This window comes from Lactuca saligna, chromosome 4 (genome assembly GCF_052625555.1).
Source record: "Lactuca saligna cultivar CGN05327 chromosome 4, ASM5262555v1, whole genome shotgun sequence".
NCBI lineage: Eukaryota > Viridiplantae > Streptophyta > Magnoliopsida > Asterales > Asteraceae > Lactuca > Lactuca saligna.
This window is the reverse complement of record NC_136420.1, coordinates 330946460-330959976: the sequence shown is the minus strand read 5'-3', so window position 1 is coordinate 330959976 and position 13517 is coordinate 330946460. Positions and strand designations below refer to the sequence as shown.

Here is a 13517-nt window from a genome sequence, read left to right as displayed (position 1 = left end):
GGCCTTCATCCTATCCAGACCGCTCGTCAGGCCTTTGGCCTAACACTTATGCACTCTTGGGTCTACAGTCTATCTGATCCGCCCAGGGTATGTTAGCCCTCAGCACAAAGTAGGTCTGCCTCAACCCAACCCTAATCAAACAATCATGTGCACATAAATATCATACGTTACCATGTATATAACAGTCAAACTGATCTAACAGATCATTAATCATAGCAACATCCTATAACCAAGATACCTACCTAACCGGTCATTAACATATCATTATCCTATATACCAGGATACCATCCTAACCGGTCACGAACATAGCATTATCCTATATACCAGGATATTGACCTAAACAGGTCATTAAGCATATCACCATTCTAACTACCAGGATGTAAATCAATAAGCATATCATGCAATAAACCCAAATACAAATCCAAAGAGGGTTGGCGTTGGTGCCTTCGACCTTGTTAGTATAGTGAAGGACAACTCTCCTCACAAGTAGCTCGGAATGATAATGTCAAGCTCCCCCAAATACAACTCCAACTCCAACACCTACATGCACCAATGATCCTCTTCCATAAATTCCCAAATTACTAAAATATCCCAGAAGTAAAACTGGTCAACCCTTGGTCAAATTCAAATTCAATGGTCAAGGTTAACAGTCCATGTTGACCCAACTCGTCGAGTGCAGCTCACTAACTCGTCGAGTCCTTCTAGAACTCGAGAAATCCTGAAAACCCTACTTGACTCGCCGAGTTTCTATACAACTCGTCGAGTCCCTGCATGTTCAAATGTCAAGAAAACCCTAATTGACTCGTCGAGTCGTCTCGCTGACTCGCCAAGTCCATGAAAAAAACCCACAACGACCCATCTTCATCCAACTCGTCGAGTTGACCATGCAACTCGTTGAGTCCCTTCAGTCCATTTCTCATTCAGATGTTTTAAGCTACCCCAAAGCTCTAAATTATAGATCTAGCTTCCTAAGGCACAGATTCTACGTAAAGTTGCAAACTTTATGTGCATGCAAGGTCTTAAAGGCTTAGATACCAAAAACCAAGTCTAGAATGAGGTTTGGGGCATGGTGAGAGGTCAATATGAGATAAATTTGATAGCTTTATGAATTTGGGACCTAGAGGAGTCTAGATCTGAAACTATGCCATTGTAACAAGCTCAAATTCGAAAGTAACTCCATTTTTGCACCAAAATGTCCATATTTTCTCTTAAGAAGAGATCTAACAAATGAAAGACCAAGGTAAAGGATTTTTACCTTAAACTGCCAGCCAAGACAATGTAGATGTTGGATCTACCCTCTCCTTCTTGTTCCAAGCTGCTAAAACTCCAAGCTTCTTTAATCGAAAGCACCAAACACACACTTTAGCCTCTCAAACACTCAAGAACAACGTTTAGACTGATTAGGGTTTCTTCTGGCCATCAAAACGTGGTAACGGGCTAGAGGAAAGGACTTAAGGTCCTTTAAATAGGGTGTAAACCCTAAAAATTAGGGTTTCCATTCATAGCCTCTACTCGTCTATTCGGGGTCCTCCGACTCGTCAAGTAGGTGTCAAAAACCACGCGGGATGACTAGGTTTGATACGACGAGTTGGGGCCTCCAACTTGTCAAATTCCCTCACTAAAATGAATACAATCTTTCGAAAATTATACCTTGAAGTCGGGATGTTACAGTTAGGGTTTTTTCTGTGCTTAGGGAGGAATGAAGATTTTTTGGAACCCTAAAATGAAGTTTATGGGTTTTAAATACAAAGTAAATCCAAAACGATAATGGGCTTGGGCTGCATTGCATCTCACGTCGTGAGATCAACATAATTCAGCATCCTCATTTAATCACTCCTCATGTCATGGTCCCTCTATGGTTACGTCGTGAGCCTTTGTTTTACCAAAAAACCATGCATTTGACTCCTTGAAGCCCTAAATCGATCTAATCTGGAAACCGGGTATTATATAGCTCCCTAAATCCCAACATGCATTGGCGGTTAACCTTTTTAGGAAAATTGTCAAGGACACAAAAGTATAATTTGACATGACTGTTAGACATAAATAAGTTTTTGAGTGTCTATGAGCACCACATGATTCCATACTAATCTTAAGTATCTCCTCATGATTCCATTATTATGAGAAATGTCTGGTTTTGTCATAAGGCATGGTTAGACTTATTTAAGGTGTATGCAGTAAATTGTAGAGAACTCTCAGGTTTCAAGTACCAACATGATTTGGTTAAGGAAATTGTGTTTTTATGTATGTAGGTACATCAGGATTTCGGATAAGAAAAAAGCACTTGTGAATTTCTTGACTGACCCATTGGAAGGAATATTAACACTTAGATCGATTGACGTTTTGGTTTTTGGTTGAATAAGAGGAAAACATGCATATATGGATCTAACATGGTTTTCCCCACTCGTAGGCTTGATGAGTAAGGGTTTCACTATGATACATGTTGTTTTAAAAGATGTCTCATGCAAAGTGAAAAAACACAATTAACCTTGTGTGGATAATCAACACGTATTTATCTAATTCGCATTTAATACTTTTGTTTTTCTAGCACCAGGAGCTCCTCAATTAGTGTTTTATGTGCAAGGCGTCATGCATAGGTATATTATCTACCTCCACCCCTCTTTTCCAAATATCTATGAATATAGTTTTTGAAATAATAGTTTTATCATATACAAATATTTATTGTTGTTGCCCATTTGTCTTCTATCTCTATATGAATGCTAAGTTGAAATTAAACAAATATATTGTATATTTAATGATTAGTGCCTAATTATAAACAATTAACATAGAGTACAGGATTATGAGCCATTGTGGATTTGTAGGTTAATTTTTGTTTTCACTTGAGAGCTAAAGCTTGGTACGTAAAGTGATAAAAACAAGAGTACAACTTTTGGTTGGCGCATCGCTTTTGAGTTTTGCTGTAAGCCTGTAACCTGTAAGTGTAGGACCAAGACCAACTATGCATATTGAATTATTGATAATGATCCCATCGCTTTATTGATTTGGATCACATGTGCTAAATGGCTAAAATAAGATACTTCAGTAAAAATAATAATGTTGAACGAATTAAAATACATTAAAATTCTTATAACATCCTACACGATTTTTTTTTTTTTTAAATTACATGGTCTAAATAGCTAAAACCTAGAAACTCAAGTAAAAATACTCACAATTAGGTGCGATGAACGAATTAAAATTCATACAAAATTGAAGATGTGTTGGGCATGCATTTTTTAAGAGCCTCAACATTTTAGATTTTAAGATATAACTAAAAAAAAAAAAAAAAAAGTTTGTTTAGCAATAGGAGCTTCTATTTTTAACTAAAACAAAAAAACTCAAAATAGCGTTTAACAAAAAAATCTTTTATAATTTTACAAATTGATTTAATTATATACTTTTTAAAATCAATGGCTTGTTTCTAATAAATACTGTACTTTTGTTGAACATCCATATAAGTTAATAGCTACTAGGTTTCAGTTAGTTTTGCCGAACATGTCTAACATTCTTATAACTTGGTAGATATCATTTTATTAAACATAATTGAATTTTTTTATGACACATTTTGTTAATTATAATATTTCTTATAAAATTCGAAAAGAAAATGTTGGACAATTCAATTCAACTCAACTTGACCCGCTTTAAAAGTAACAAGTCACAAGAAAGATCCATTCAGGCTCACATAAGAGATGTCTACCAACAACCAACCAAATCTGCTTTTTGATAAATTAAACAAGAAAAATCTTAATTTTAATTTTTCCCGTATCTTAAAAGTACGAGAATATAAACTTTATATAATATAATCTGGTTCTGCGTGGTGTTGTATCCTTTGTTTACTCATTACTGTACCCCCCACATGACACATGTTTGTATCAACAAAGATCCCAAAGTGTGATATGCAAAAGTATAATTTGATGGTAAAAGATGATTTTGCCCTTAAAGAAGAGAATATTATTTTATATTATATTGTTATTATTATAAAACGAAACGTAGTACATAGAAAAGAACACCAAAGTTTATTTTATTTTTTTGTATATAAAAATTTTCTTACCAATGGCAATGTAGTTATTTTATACAAAGGAATCTCGGGAGACGGAGAAAAAGCTATGACTAGTAGTAGTAGTAGTTGCATGTACCATCGAACAATTTCGATCTCCCTACACAACGATAACACTTTCAGAATTGTCTCTTTGCATATGTTGCTTTATATCGAATCAAACACCCGTAAAAAATGTGTGGTAAAAAAAGATTGTTTGTGTTTGTTTATTTGAGGTGAGAATATCCATGTTTATGGAAGGGCCAAAGATTTACCAGTCGCTCTAAAACTCCTGTACTTTTAAAGTAACCGGAGAATCCTTGTGGGATTGTTGGTGGGGGGAAATCTTCTGCTGGCATAGCAAATGGTCGAATCATTTTTTCCATTTTTTCTAAGGTCAGATATGACCCCACTTCTTGTAGCCTTTCCGGCCCCATTATTGGTAATGTATGCTCTTGATGTAATGAAGATGCCTCGAGGTCGTTTTTCTGGGGGAAAATATCAATCATTTCATTTGTGAATAAATAAATATTCAAGTCCACTAATACAAAACATAATAACATTTTTTTACCCATAATAGCAACATACTTACCTTTCGCTGAAATTAAAGTACATTGCTTATATTGAATAAAAAAAGAGTAAAGTAAATTGCTACTTTTTGCAATTTTCCCTAAGAAGAAAATGCAAAAAGAAAAAAAGTGCAACTGTTTTACCTCTAAGGGTGACAAATCAGCACCACGGCTAAAAGTCATCTCTATGCGATACCTCTTTGGATCTTCCAAATTCACCTATAGAATTAAATCTTGATGTAACAAATCTAGAGAAACAACGATCGTTTTATATTTTAAAAAAGAAAAAAAAAAATGGGTGAAAGAATTACTAACCTCTGTATTCTCAAACATCCTCAAGACAATATAGCTCATGTAGTCAAGTTCCTTGGTTTTCAATAGACGTTCCAAAGCACTATCACAAACAAGGCTAGCCTCTCCTTTAAGAGATCCATCCAAGTTACAGTAACGAAGAACATTCATCAAGGAATGAATATGAGATTCCTAATGTTAAAAACCAAAATACGTATATCATTATATAATAATAATTTACTAATCCTTAGTTATGACGAAAATTTTTGTTATTTTAATTCTTTTAAGTACCGATGTAAAGTAAAGGCGAGTTCGGACGTGTCTTTCCGGTGTCCGAACATTAGCATATCTACAAAAAAAAAAAAAAAAAAAAAAAAAAACATAAAATATCATTATTTTCAATTTTTAAAATGGATTAAAATAATTCAAATACACTCACTTTGGATCCAACCGATATTTAATTTCTTTGTCTTCATCATCATCCGGATCCTTTGACTTTTCGCCTGTCCTTCTAGAATCTTCATTCTTCTGGCGATGATCTCTATGTTCTTTAACAACCGCAATAGAAGATGTGTCTTGACACTGACTTTTCAAATCCGCAACATTAATCGCTTCTTCTCGCGTATTCCTCAAATCAATCAATATTTTCCCCAATAAACGACGTGCAATCTATAATCAAACTCCAAAGGTTATATTTGTAATTTCGTATCTCGACTATTGACTGACTTAAGGTACTACCTTTGAGCCTATCTTCAGCTTTTGCTTTGGATTGATACCATACTCATTAGGAATAACACCATCTGCTAATAACTGGGCGACTTTGAATAGCTCATCTAATCCTTCTATATTAAGATGTGCATTGTGTAAGAGATCATACTTGCATGAGTCATAAACATCTGGAATTTGTGTTATATCATATCGTCTGCTCAAGGAAAACATATATTATTATTAAAAGTGACAAATAAGAAACAAGAAAATACTAATTTGTAATTTGTGTTGTTTATATGAAAAGCTTACTCTTTGCGTTCATTATACAAGTCCCTTTCAAGTTTCCTCCATCGTGCATACATTAGAAGAAAGCCTTCACTCCCACAAGGTAATCCAGCAGCAATACGATCGACATCTATATTTGTTTTCCCAAGTGCTTTTGCTTGATCATATGGAGGAATCACATCGTATGAAGTTGTTTCTGTAAGCTTTTCATCTTCATCTTTTGCAAGTAGTCTCACTTGTTCAGTTACCTTTTTCGTCAGTTTCACCTATCAAACTATACACTCAGTATAGGGTAGGGGTATTATTTTGTTTTTTTGAAGTGTAAGGGTAAAATGGTCAGAAGTTACCAGTTTAGGTAGAAGTTCAGAAGCATTTGGAGGAATTCCAGCTCCATCGATCATCCATGGCTTTTTTGATGATCCGTTAGTTTGAACTAGTTTTGCTCGAGAGGTTATCAACTCCTTTAATCGAGCCTGAAATATAATAGAAAAAAAACTATATAAGTTATTATGAAACTAAAAAAGTCGAAAAATTAGAATCAAATATTACTTTGGCTTCTTCCATCTTGATGCTTGCATTATCGAGTCCATCTAACATGGAAGAGTCCTTGCTAACAAGTGAAACCTTCAAAAGGAGTTTGATTTTGTTAGTCAAAGTCAAAGTCAATCTGTGTTGAAGTACAAGGTAAACAAACCAGGATTGGTGTTAATTGTCCTTCCAAGTCTAGAAGCCCCTTGGCAAATGCAGCAGCTGACATCTGTCAGTTTTTTTTTAAATAAGTCAAAAACAAAAGTATTGTTGGAAAGGAAGTCAACAAAAGTCAAAGTGATACCTGCACACGACCTTCATCTGAGCTGTAAATTTTGAGATCATGTCGGTATGTACTGTGGAGGCGAAGTAGTCCTGTGCCTTCACCTGAGACATAAATTCATCTTCTTAATTAATCTACTTTTTTTTAAAATATATTAATAGTCATATTGTAAGTTATAGCTAGAAAGTATATTATATTACCTGGATACATGTTGTTTCGAAAATATCTACCAAGTTCTTCAGCCTGAAAATATAAAAGAAACAGCAACATCATACATTATAAAAGTAAGAGAAAATTAAATTTTTGGTACTTAAGTATAGTTATTTTACAATTTTAGTCCCAAAAAGATTTCTCTTGCAATTTTGGCCCTCATTTGGGACCAAAATTGCAAAAATCTACCAAAAATAGTCAATTTACTTGGAACAAGGACCAAATATATTATAAGAACCTCAAATAAAGACAAAAAGTGCAGGAGAAACTTTTTCAGATCAAAATTGCAAAAATCAACTATACTTAAGGACCAAAAATGTAATTTACTCAAAATGGAATAATAAAAGTTCCGGATGTAGTATTTAGAATAATCACCTGTTTTCGGCCAGCATGTGTTAAAACACCTCCATATTTAAGAACCATTAACGCTTCAATTGGGCGTTCCTCTTCAGTGTCTCCTTTTGCTACTTTAACCCATTTAAGTGGCTTCAGTTGTACTTTTCTATAAATACCAGAGAAATGGCCACCCTGGAAAATAAATACTTTGTTATTTAAAATGACATGAGCATATTTATTACATCTTTTATTTTAGGGAAAATTGAGGAAATACCAACATACTTCACTTGTTTTACTAATATAGTCAATGTGTTTTACTCTTTACCTATAATAGCAATATATGTTACACTTATTAATTGGTAATGAAATGTAAGTATGTTGCTATTATGGTTAAAAAAAACAAAGCACATTGCCTATATTTGTAGCAAAAGTAAAGTATGTTGCTATTTTATGCAATTTGCTTTTTCTTTTATTATTGTTGTAAGGTAAGATGAAAACCTCTTCCAGAACTGCTTTAACTTGACGTAGTTTTTCTGCATGTTCGATGTATTCTGCTTCACTGTCACTTTCAAGACCCGGTCAAGAAAAGACCAAAATACCCCTTTAGTATACAATTAATAAACCTTCAATATAAACAATAAACCAAGTAAAATACCTGGTGTGAGGTACCAGTATACGTGTAGCATCTAACAAGTCCTGCAACTGGACTGCACTTTTGAGTTTTGTCTGTTATTGAAAAAATAATTGTTATTATTATTTAATAATTATGTTGGGATCAAAAGGAATAAAAAAAGAAATATAAGAAGCACCTCAGCTCTAGGTCTTCCCCCATTGTATTTTAGCATTATATTCAACAACTTTTCCTCAGTGACCTTCAACTTCACCTTTTGCTTTGGAGTTCTATCACCACTGGAACACAAAAACAGAGATTTTGGGTAAACTATATTAATGAAACAAGTGTTGATATTTTCCCTAATTTATAAAACAAAAGAAAATGATATAAATCTTACTGACGAACAATAGCAATTACACAACGAAGCTCTTCAGCTTGTCCAAATGAGCCAATGATTCCACTCCCTTGACGTGTTAGTCCTTCAGAAGGCTGAGCTGGCTCATTGACTTTCCATGGAAGAATTGGTGGAATTGCCGTTGAAAGATGGGGAGCTTTTGCATCTAGAAACATCTTTCTCAACACACAAGCAGCATCATCATAATATCTGTAATTATCATAAACATGGTTAAATAAATAAACAAGAGAAAATTAATAACTCATGTTGATGTTGGTTCATGAATATATTAAACAGTTATTACTTATATGAGTTCTTGACAAAGCTCCACCCGTTCACGTCACAAACATATGAACGACCTTCGCATCGTAAGAGATCAAAACCACACACCTGTCATATAAGGGTAAAATGTTCATTTACTCATGCTCAACCAATTCATCCAGACATAACTTAATGGGAAACAAAAGAAACGGGACATAAAGGCTGAGATAATAATTGTATTTGTACCCCTTGTCTAAATGCAATGCAGACTTCTCTTGCCATTTGCTTCTCATTTGGTGTAAGCAACACAGGATACCTAACCTACCAAATATAATAAATTTAAATCCATTTATGAAAATGAAAATCTTCAATAAGGTGAAAAATTCCTTACTTCTTTTCCATCAGGGTTTCTCATAACAACACCATCAACAACAGGAGATTTCCTAGCTTCAGCATGTGCATATTCTGGACCAACTGTATACACCTATCAGATACAAAAAATATAAGATGACAGAAATAAATAACATAATATATATATAAATATAATAAAATAAAATACAACCTTCACATCTGTTCCTCCAGTTGGCATAAATTCCTCATATATGTAAGAACTCTCACGCCTCACTCTTCTAACCTCTGAATGAAACTCACTTGATCTATTTCCAACCTGTAAGAAATATAAAACCTAAGTTACTATTTTATATTTTTACTATTAAACATGTTGAAGTTAGATATAAGTTTTTGAAGCTCTGAATCCCACAGAAAGGTCAAAGTTGAAAAGTTGACCTTTCGGAACAATTCTTTCATGCCACCTCCTGCTGAACTGGGGTAGTAAATCATTATGCGATGATCGTCGCCTAAATTTAAAGAAAAATAAAAAATTTAATCTGAAAAAATAAATATTACAAAAAGTAACTTGTAAATTATACCATGTATGGGCTTCTCCACAAAAGGCTTCCCAAATCTCTGTCCATGAACCTCAACAAAATCTTCTTCCTCAACAAAATAATCCAAATCTTGATATGGTTTTTCTCTATTTACAAGTGCATATCGAGGCACAGGAATTCCATATGATTCAAGACACTTTCAATTTCAAAACAAAAAAAAATCCATCAGTAAGCATGAATTTGTGAATGATAATAAAGAATGAATGCACATAAGATGATGGATTTTTCAGTGATACCTCATATACTTTCCTCCTGTCATGAAGAAGATGTTGTTGTTCAAGTTCATTAACAAGGAAAGGCCTGAAAAGGAGAGTGTAAAGTATTCATTTGCTAATCTGAAAATGTATTTAAAGTAGCATTGCATATTGAGAAGAGAAAAGGGTATCTTAAAATGATTTAAATAAGATGCGACATACTTCCTTAATGCAGCATAAGCTTCAGCTTTTTCAAGCGGATACCCAGAAGAATGGAAAGCAATCAAACAATCACAAATTGGCCACCTGAAATGCTGAAGCTAGTGAAAGTACTCCAAATAATGATTATAATAATAATACTATTACATGTTCAAATACATTGCTTGCTACTATTACCAGAGACAATTTGAACATACAAGAATCATTCTCTTCCATCATCCATGTTGTACAATCAATACTTGAAAGAGATTATACATTGATGTTCTTTTAGTCTTTTAGCTACAAATTTTATGTATATTGTATTGTAATAGTACTTCTATAGTTTCATGTAAATACCATGCCTCAAAAACTAGCATTTTATCTATCGATAATTTTACATTGATGATGAGCTAAAGAAGTTTAAGACTCAAAGGTAAAATTCAGAATCCCCTTTTGCAATGAGGGAATATTTTTAAATAAAACTTTATTCAACAAGAAAGTGCTCAGGTGCAGTTTCTACTTTATAGTTTCCTATAGATTGACATAAAATGTATATTAAAAAGACATAACCTCGGCTTTTTAGGTAGACAAATCTGTTAAACATCTATAGTTCAAGAAGAAAAGAAATTAAAATGCACCACTACTCATAATGTTCATTGTCATAAAGGATCCATCACAAATACTACATACCTGAAAAACAGTTAAAGAAATAAGGCACAAATTAATACTATGAATTTACAAAGTGTTTAAATACTAAAATAAATTATACCTCTCTACAGGTTCCTCTAGGATAACCCTGTCCCCGAAATGGATGATCTACAGAAGCATACGACAATGAGATGTAATGAGTAAAAACTTCATCAAATATACAGATTACTTGAATGTTAATTAAGCAAAGAAATAATGGGATGTTTGATCTCGATTCTTCACTTAGAATCTCATTTTATATTCATACATCTATATCTGCTATTATTCCATTCAACAAACGAAACTGAATTGGAAATGAGAAAAATGAAATAACGATTACCTCAAATTCACCAAAAGCTTGTAACCTTTCCAAAATTTGCCCCATTGGCGCCGAGAAAACCTAATGCCGCCGCCAACACACAAAGAGAGAAATAGAAACAGAAAATGAAATAAATAAAAGCAAACACTAAAACGATGAAAACTAATCAAGTGAGAAAACACTATCGCCGTATACAGATTCATCGAAAACAGAGAATATCGTCGTTAAAAGAACCACGAGATGTATTCAAAATTCGAGCAAAAGGAAGAACCTCCAGGCCGCATTTCACCTTCTTTTCCATAACGCAAACGCCAATCGTGATTTTCCTGTCAACATCATCGTTCTCACTCCTCTCCGTCATCTCGATCAATCTCTCAAAATGTACCTTCTTATACACCAATCACTTCCGTTCTTCCTGATCAAAATACCAAATCCAACAGCACAACATAAGCACAATAATCAAATGCTTAGATACAGATATAGACATACATATTGAGATTTGATACTGAAGAAGAAGAAGATTCCTACCAGAAAAAACGAGAAACTCGGTGGAAAGAAGGCAAGAAACGTTGTCGTCGTCGGTGATACTTTTCTGATGCGGCCTGATTAGCTCACGAGGATAGACAATGCCAAGAGAAGCAGTAACAAACCATTCTAAAAAGAGGAAAAACTGTGAGGATGACGTGTTTATAATAATAGTGTAGTAGTAGCATTCCAAGAAAATAAAAGGTAAAAGGTATCATGGATTCTGGAATATACATATATGTCTATTTAAATCATGTAGGGGCCTAGTTTAGAGGGTTGGGATTGGAAAGGGTCGTGTTATTCTTACCCGTGATTTTATTTTCCTACACCTGTAATAATGACTTTATTAGTAGTCCACTGTTTGTGTCATAAGTTTAACCAATGCATGTCAAGTTTGTATAGCTTCAGCTTTTTTTCATTGAAGACCCTATTTTTTATTTTTGAAAAATGTGTTCCATTAAAAGTCTATGCATTTTGTCGATATTTCATTTTTTTTTACCTTTTACCTTTATATCTTTTATACTTACTGCATGCATATATTTGTTTTAATAAAATACATCGTTTTTTTTTTGTAAGTTGTTTAATAATTTATGTATTCTTTATATTTTTTTAATAAAAACACCAATTTTATACCTAGTTTTTTAATAGATTACATAAACTTTAGAAATTGTACATATTTAATTTTTGTTAATACATGTTTTTTTATACCTTATAAATTTACATTAATAACCCCTTTGTTTTTAAAATATGACATTGTTTACCCTTATATTTATATTAATATATATTACATAAACTTTAAAAATTATACGTAATTAATTTTTGGTGTTTTTTTAATAGATTACATAAACTTTAAAAATTATACATACAAAATTTCTAATTTTTGTTGGTATGACCTCAACTCGAACAATCTACGACATTCATTGTTTAAGCCACGGACAATCTACGACGTGCTTCCATCTTTGGAGAGTCCCAAAGAGTTCCAACCCCACCGATCCATTTTATATAAACTAATCAATGAAAATAAAATGATTATAATTAATAAAAAATTTAACAAATTTCTATGTCCACCAACCACCATCTTCAACATTGCCGGTATCTCACTACCACCTTTAACAACCACCAGAAATCACCTGAAACGTTCGCTCGCCACCACTAACCACCATCGGATTCAAGATAGTGTGTGTGTGTGTGTGAGAGAGAGAGAGAGAGAAAGAGAGAGAGAGAGAGAGAGAGAGAGAGAGAGAGAGAAAGAGAAGGTCATCGGAAACAGAATTAGAGAATAAGAACGAGCATTGGGCAGACTAGCAGCGTCGCCAGAAACAAAACAGTGAGTGAGAGAGAGAGAGAGAGTGGAGCTCGCCGGAAATCACGTGAAGCCATAACCGTTAGAGAAAAAGAGAATGAGAGTGAAACCATTGCACTGTTAGCGACAAAAATCGAGTGAAGGTCACCTGAGGGTCGATGAAATCACCTGATGGTCGACGAAATCGCCTGAAGCTTGCTACGAAACTTTGATGGAATCGTTGAACAGGCTATCTAGTTTTATGATATTACATTTTATAACCTCACACTTACATTTTTTAAATTTCATATTATATGTAAATATCCTCGTAACAATCTTATTAAATACTATTAACTTGTTTTTTGTTTGCTCAATTCCTTTTTCTTTCATATCTCGTTAACTATTTTATTCATAATCATATAATCATATGCATGTTTTTTTTTCTATAATATATATATTAATTAATTTAAAATAGATTTTAAATACGTTATCTAAATTTTAAAATATAAAAATAAATTGTAAAAAACATTAATTTTTAACTTTTTTTTATTATTTATTATGCGAAATATTAATTTATTATTGTTGTGTCGTATTTTTTAATCAAATATTATTATTTATATATTTTTTATATTAAAAGTAGTGTTAATAAGTTATCTATAATAAACTAAATAATATTATAATAAATAGATTTATTTGTGAATTAAAAAAATTATTAATCATAAATTAATTATTAAACTAATGATGATTAGTAAAAATATGTAATCATTAAACTAATTAGTAAAAACAATGATTAGAAAAATGATTAAAGAGTAGGAAGAAGTGGAGGTGGGGTAGAAATAAATGAAGCCATTGGAAAA

At 32.9% G+C, this 13517-nt stretch overlaps 1 protein-coding gene across 5 annotated transcripts; it reads right to left on the bottom strand.

Moving 5' to 3' along the window:
• Positions 1-3991: 3991 nt before the first annotated feature.
• On the bottom strand, positions 3992-11569 carry LOC145044122 (inositol hexakisphosphate and diphosphoinositol-pentakisphosphate kinase VIP2-like). Of its 5 annotated transcripts, none has more exons than XM_078992946.1 (30): positions 11382-11569; positions 11125-11268; positions 10875-10934; positions 10617-10663; positions 9872-9955; positions 9692-9755; positions 9438-9591; positions 9295-9365; positions 9071-9175; positions 8900-8992; positions 8755-8829; positions 8552-8637; positions 8251-8457; positions 8050-8149; positions 7896-7966; positions 7739-7805; positions 7280-7432; positions 6895-6937; positions 6716-6798; positions 6578-6640; positions 6433-6507; positions 6231-6356; positions 5908-6149; positions 5629-5812; positions 5330-5559; positions 5182-5239; positions 4915-5082; positions 4744-4818; positions 4306-4518; positions 3992-4151 (listed from the first exon to the last, which is right to left on the bottom strand). In XM_078992946.1, exons 2-30 carry the CDS (start codon positions 11212-11214, stop codon positions 4065-4067), a joined length of 3174 nt encoding a protein of 1057 aa, XP_078849072.1. In that variant the 5' UTR covers positions 11215-11268; positions 11382-11569; the 3' UTR covers positions 3992-4064. The 5 variants fall into 5 exon arrangements, with proteins under 5 accessions (XP_078849072.1, XP_078849073.1, XP_078849074.1 ...); XM_078992947.1 differs by having other exon boundaries at positions 11125-11264; XM_078992948.1 differs by having other exon boundaries at positions 7739-7799; positions 11382-11568.
• Positions 11570-13517: the final 1948 nt, after the last annotated feature.

What these genes read in the sequence shown, in the direction of transcription:
- LOC145044122 (XM_078992946.1), bottom strand. Translation starts at nt 11,214, where the DNA reads ATGACGGAGAGGAGTGAGAACGATGATGTTGACAGGAAAATCACGATT. An exon ending in GAAACCCTGATGGAAAAGAA is followed by an intron (nt 8,830 to 8,899) that starts GTAAGGAATTTT and finishes TATATTTGGTAG; the next exon opens with GTTAGGTATCCTGTGTTGCT. An exon ending in TTTGTCAAGAACTCATATAA is followed by an intron (nt 8,458 to 8,551) that starts GTAATAACTGTT and finishes TGATAATTACAG; the next exon opens with ATATTATGATGATGCTGCTT.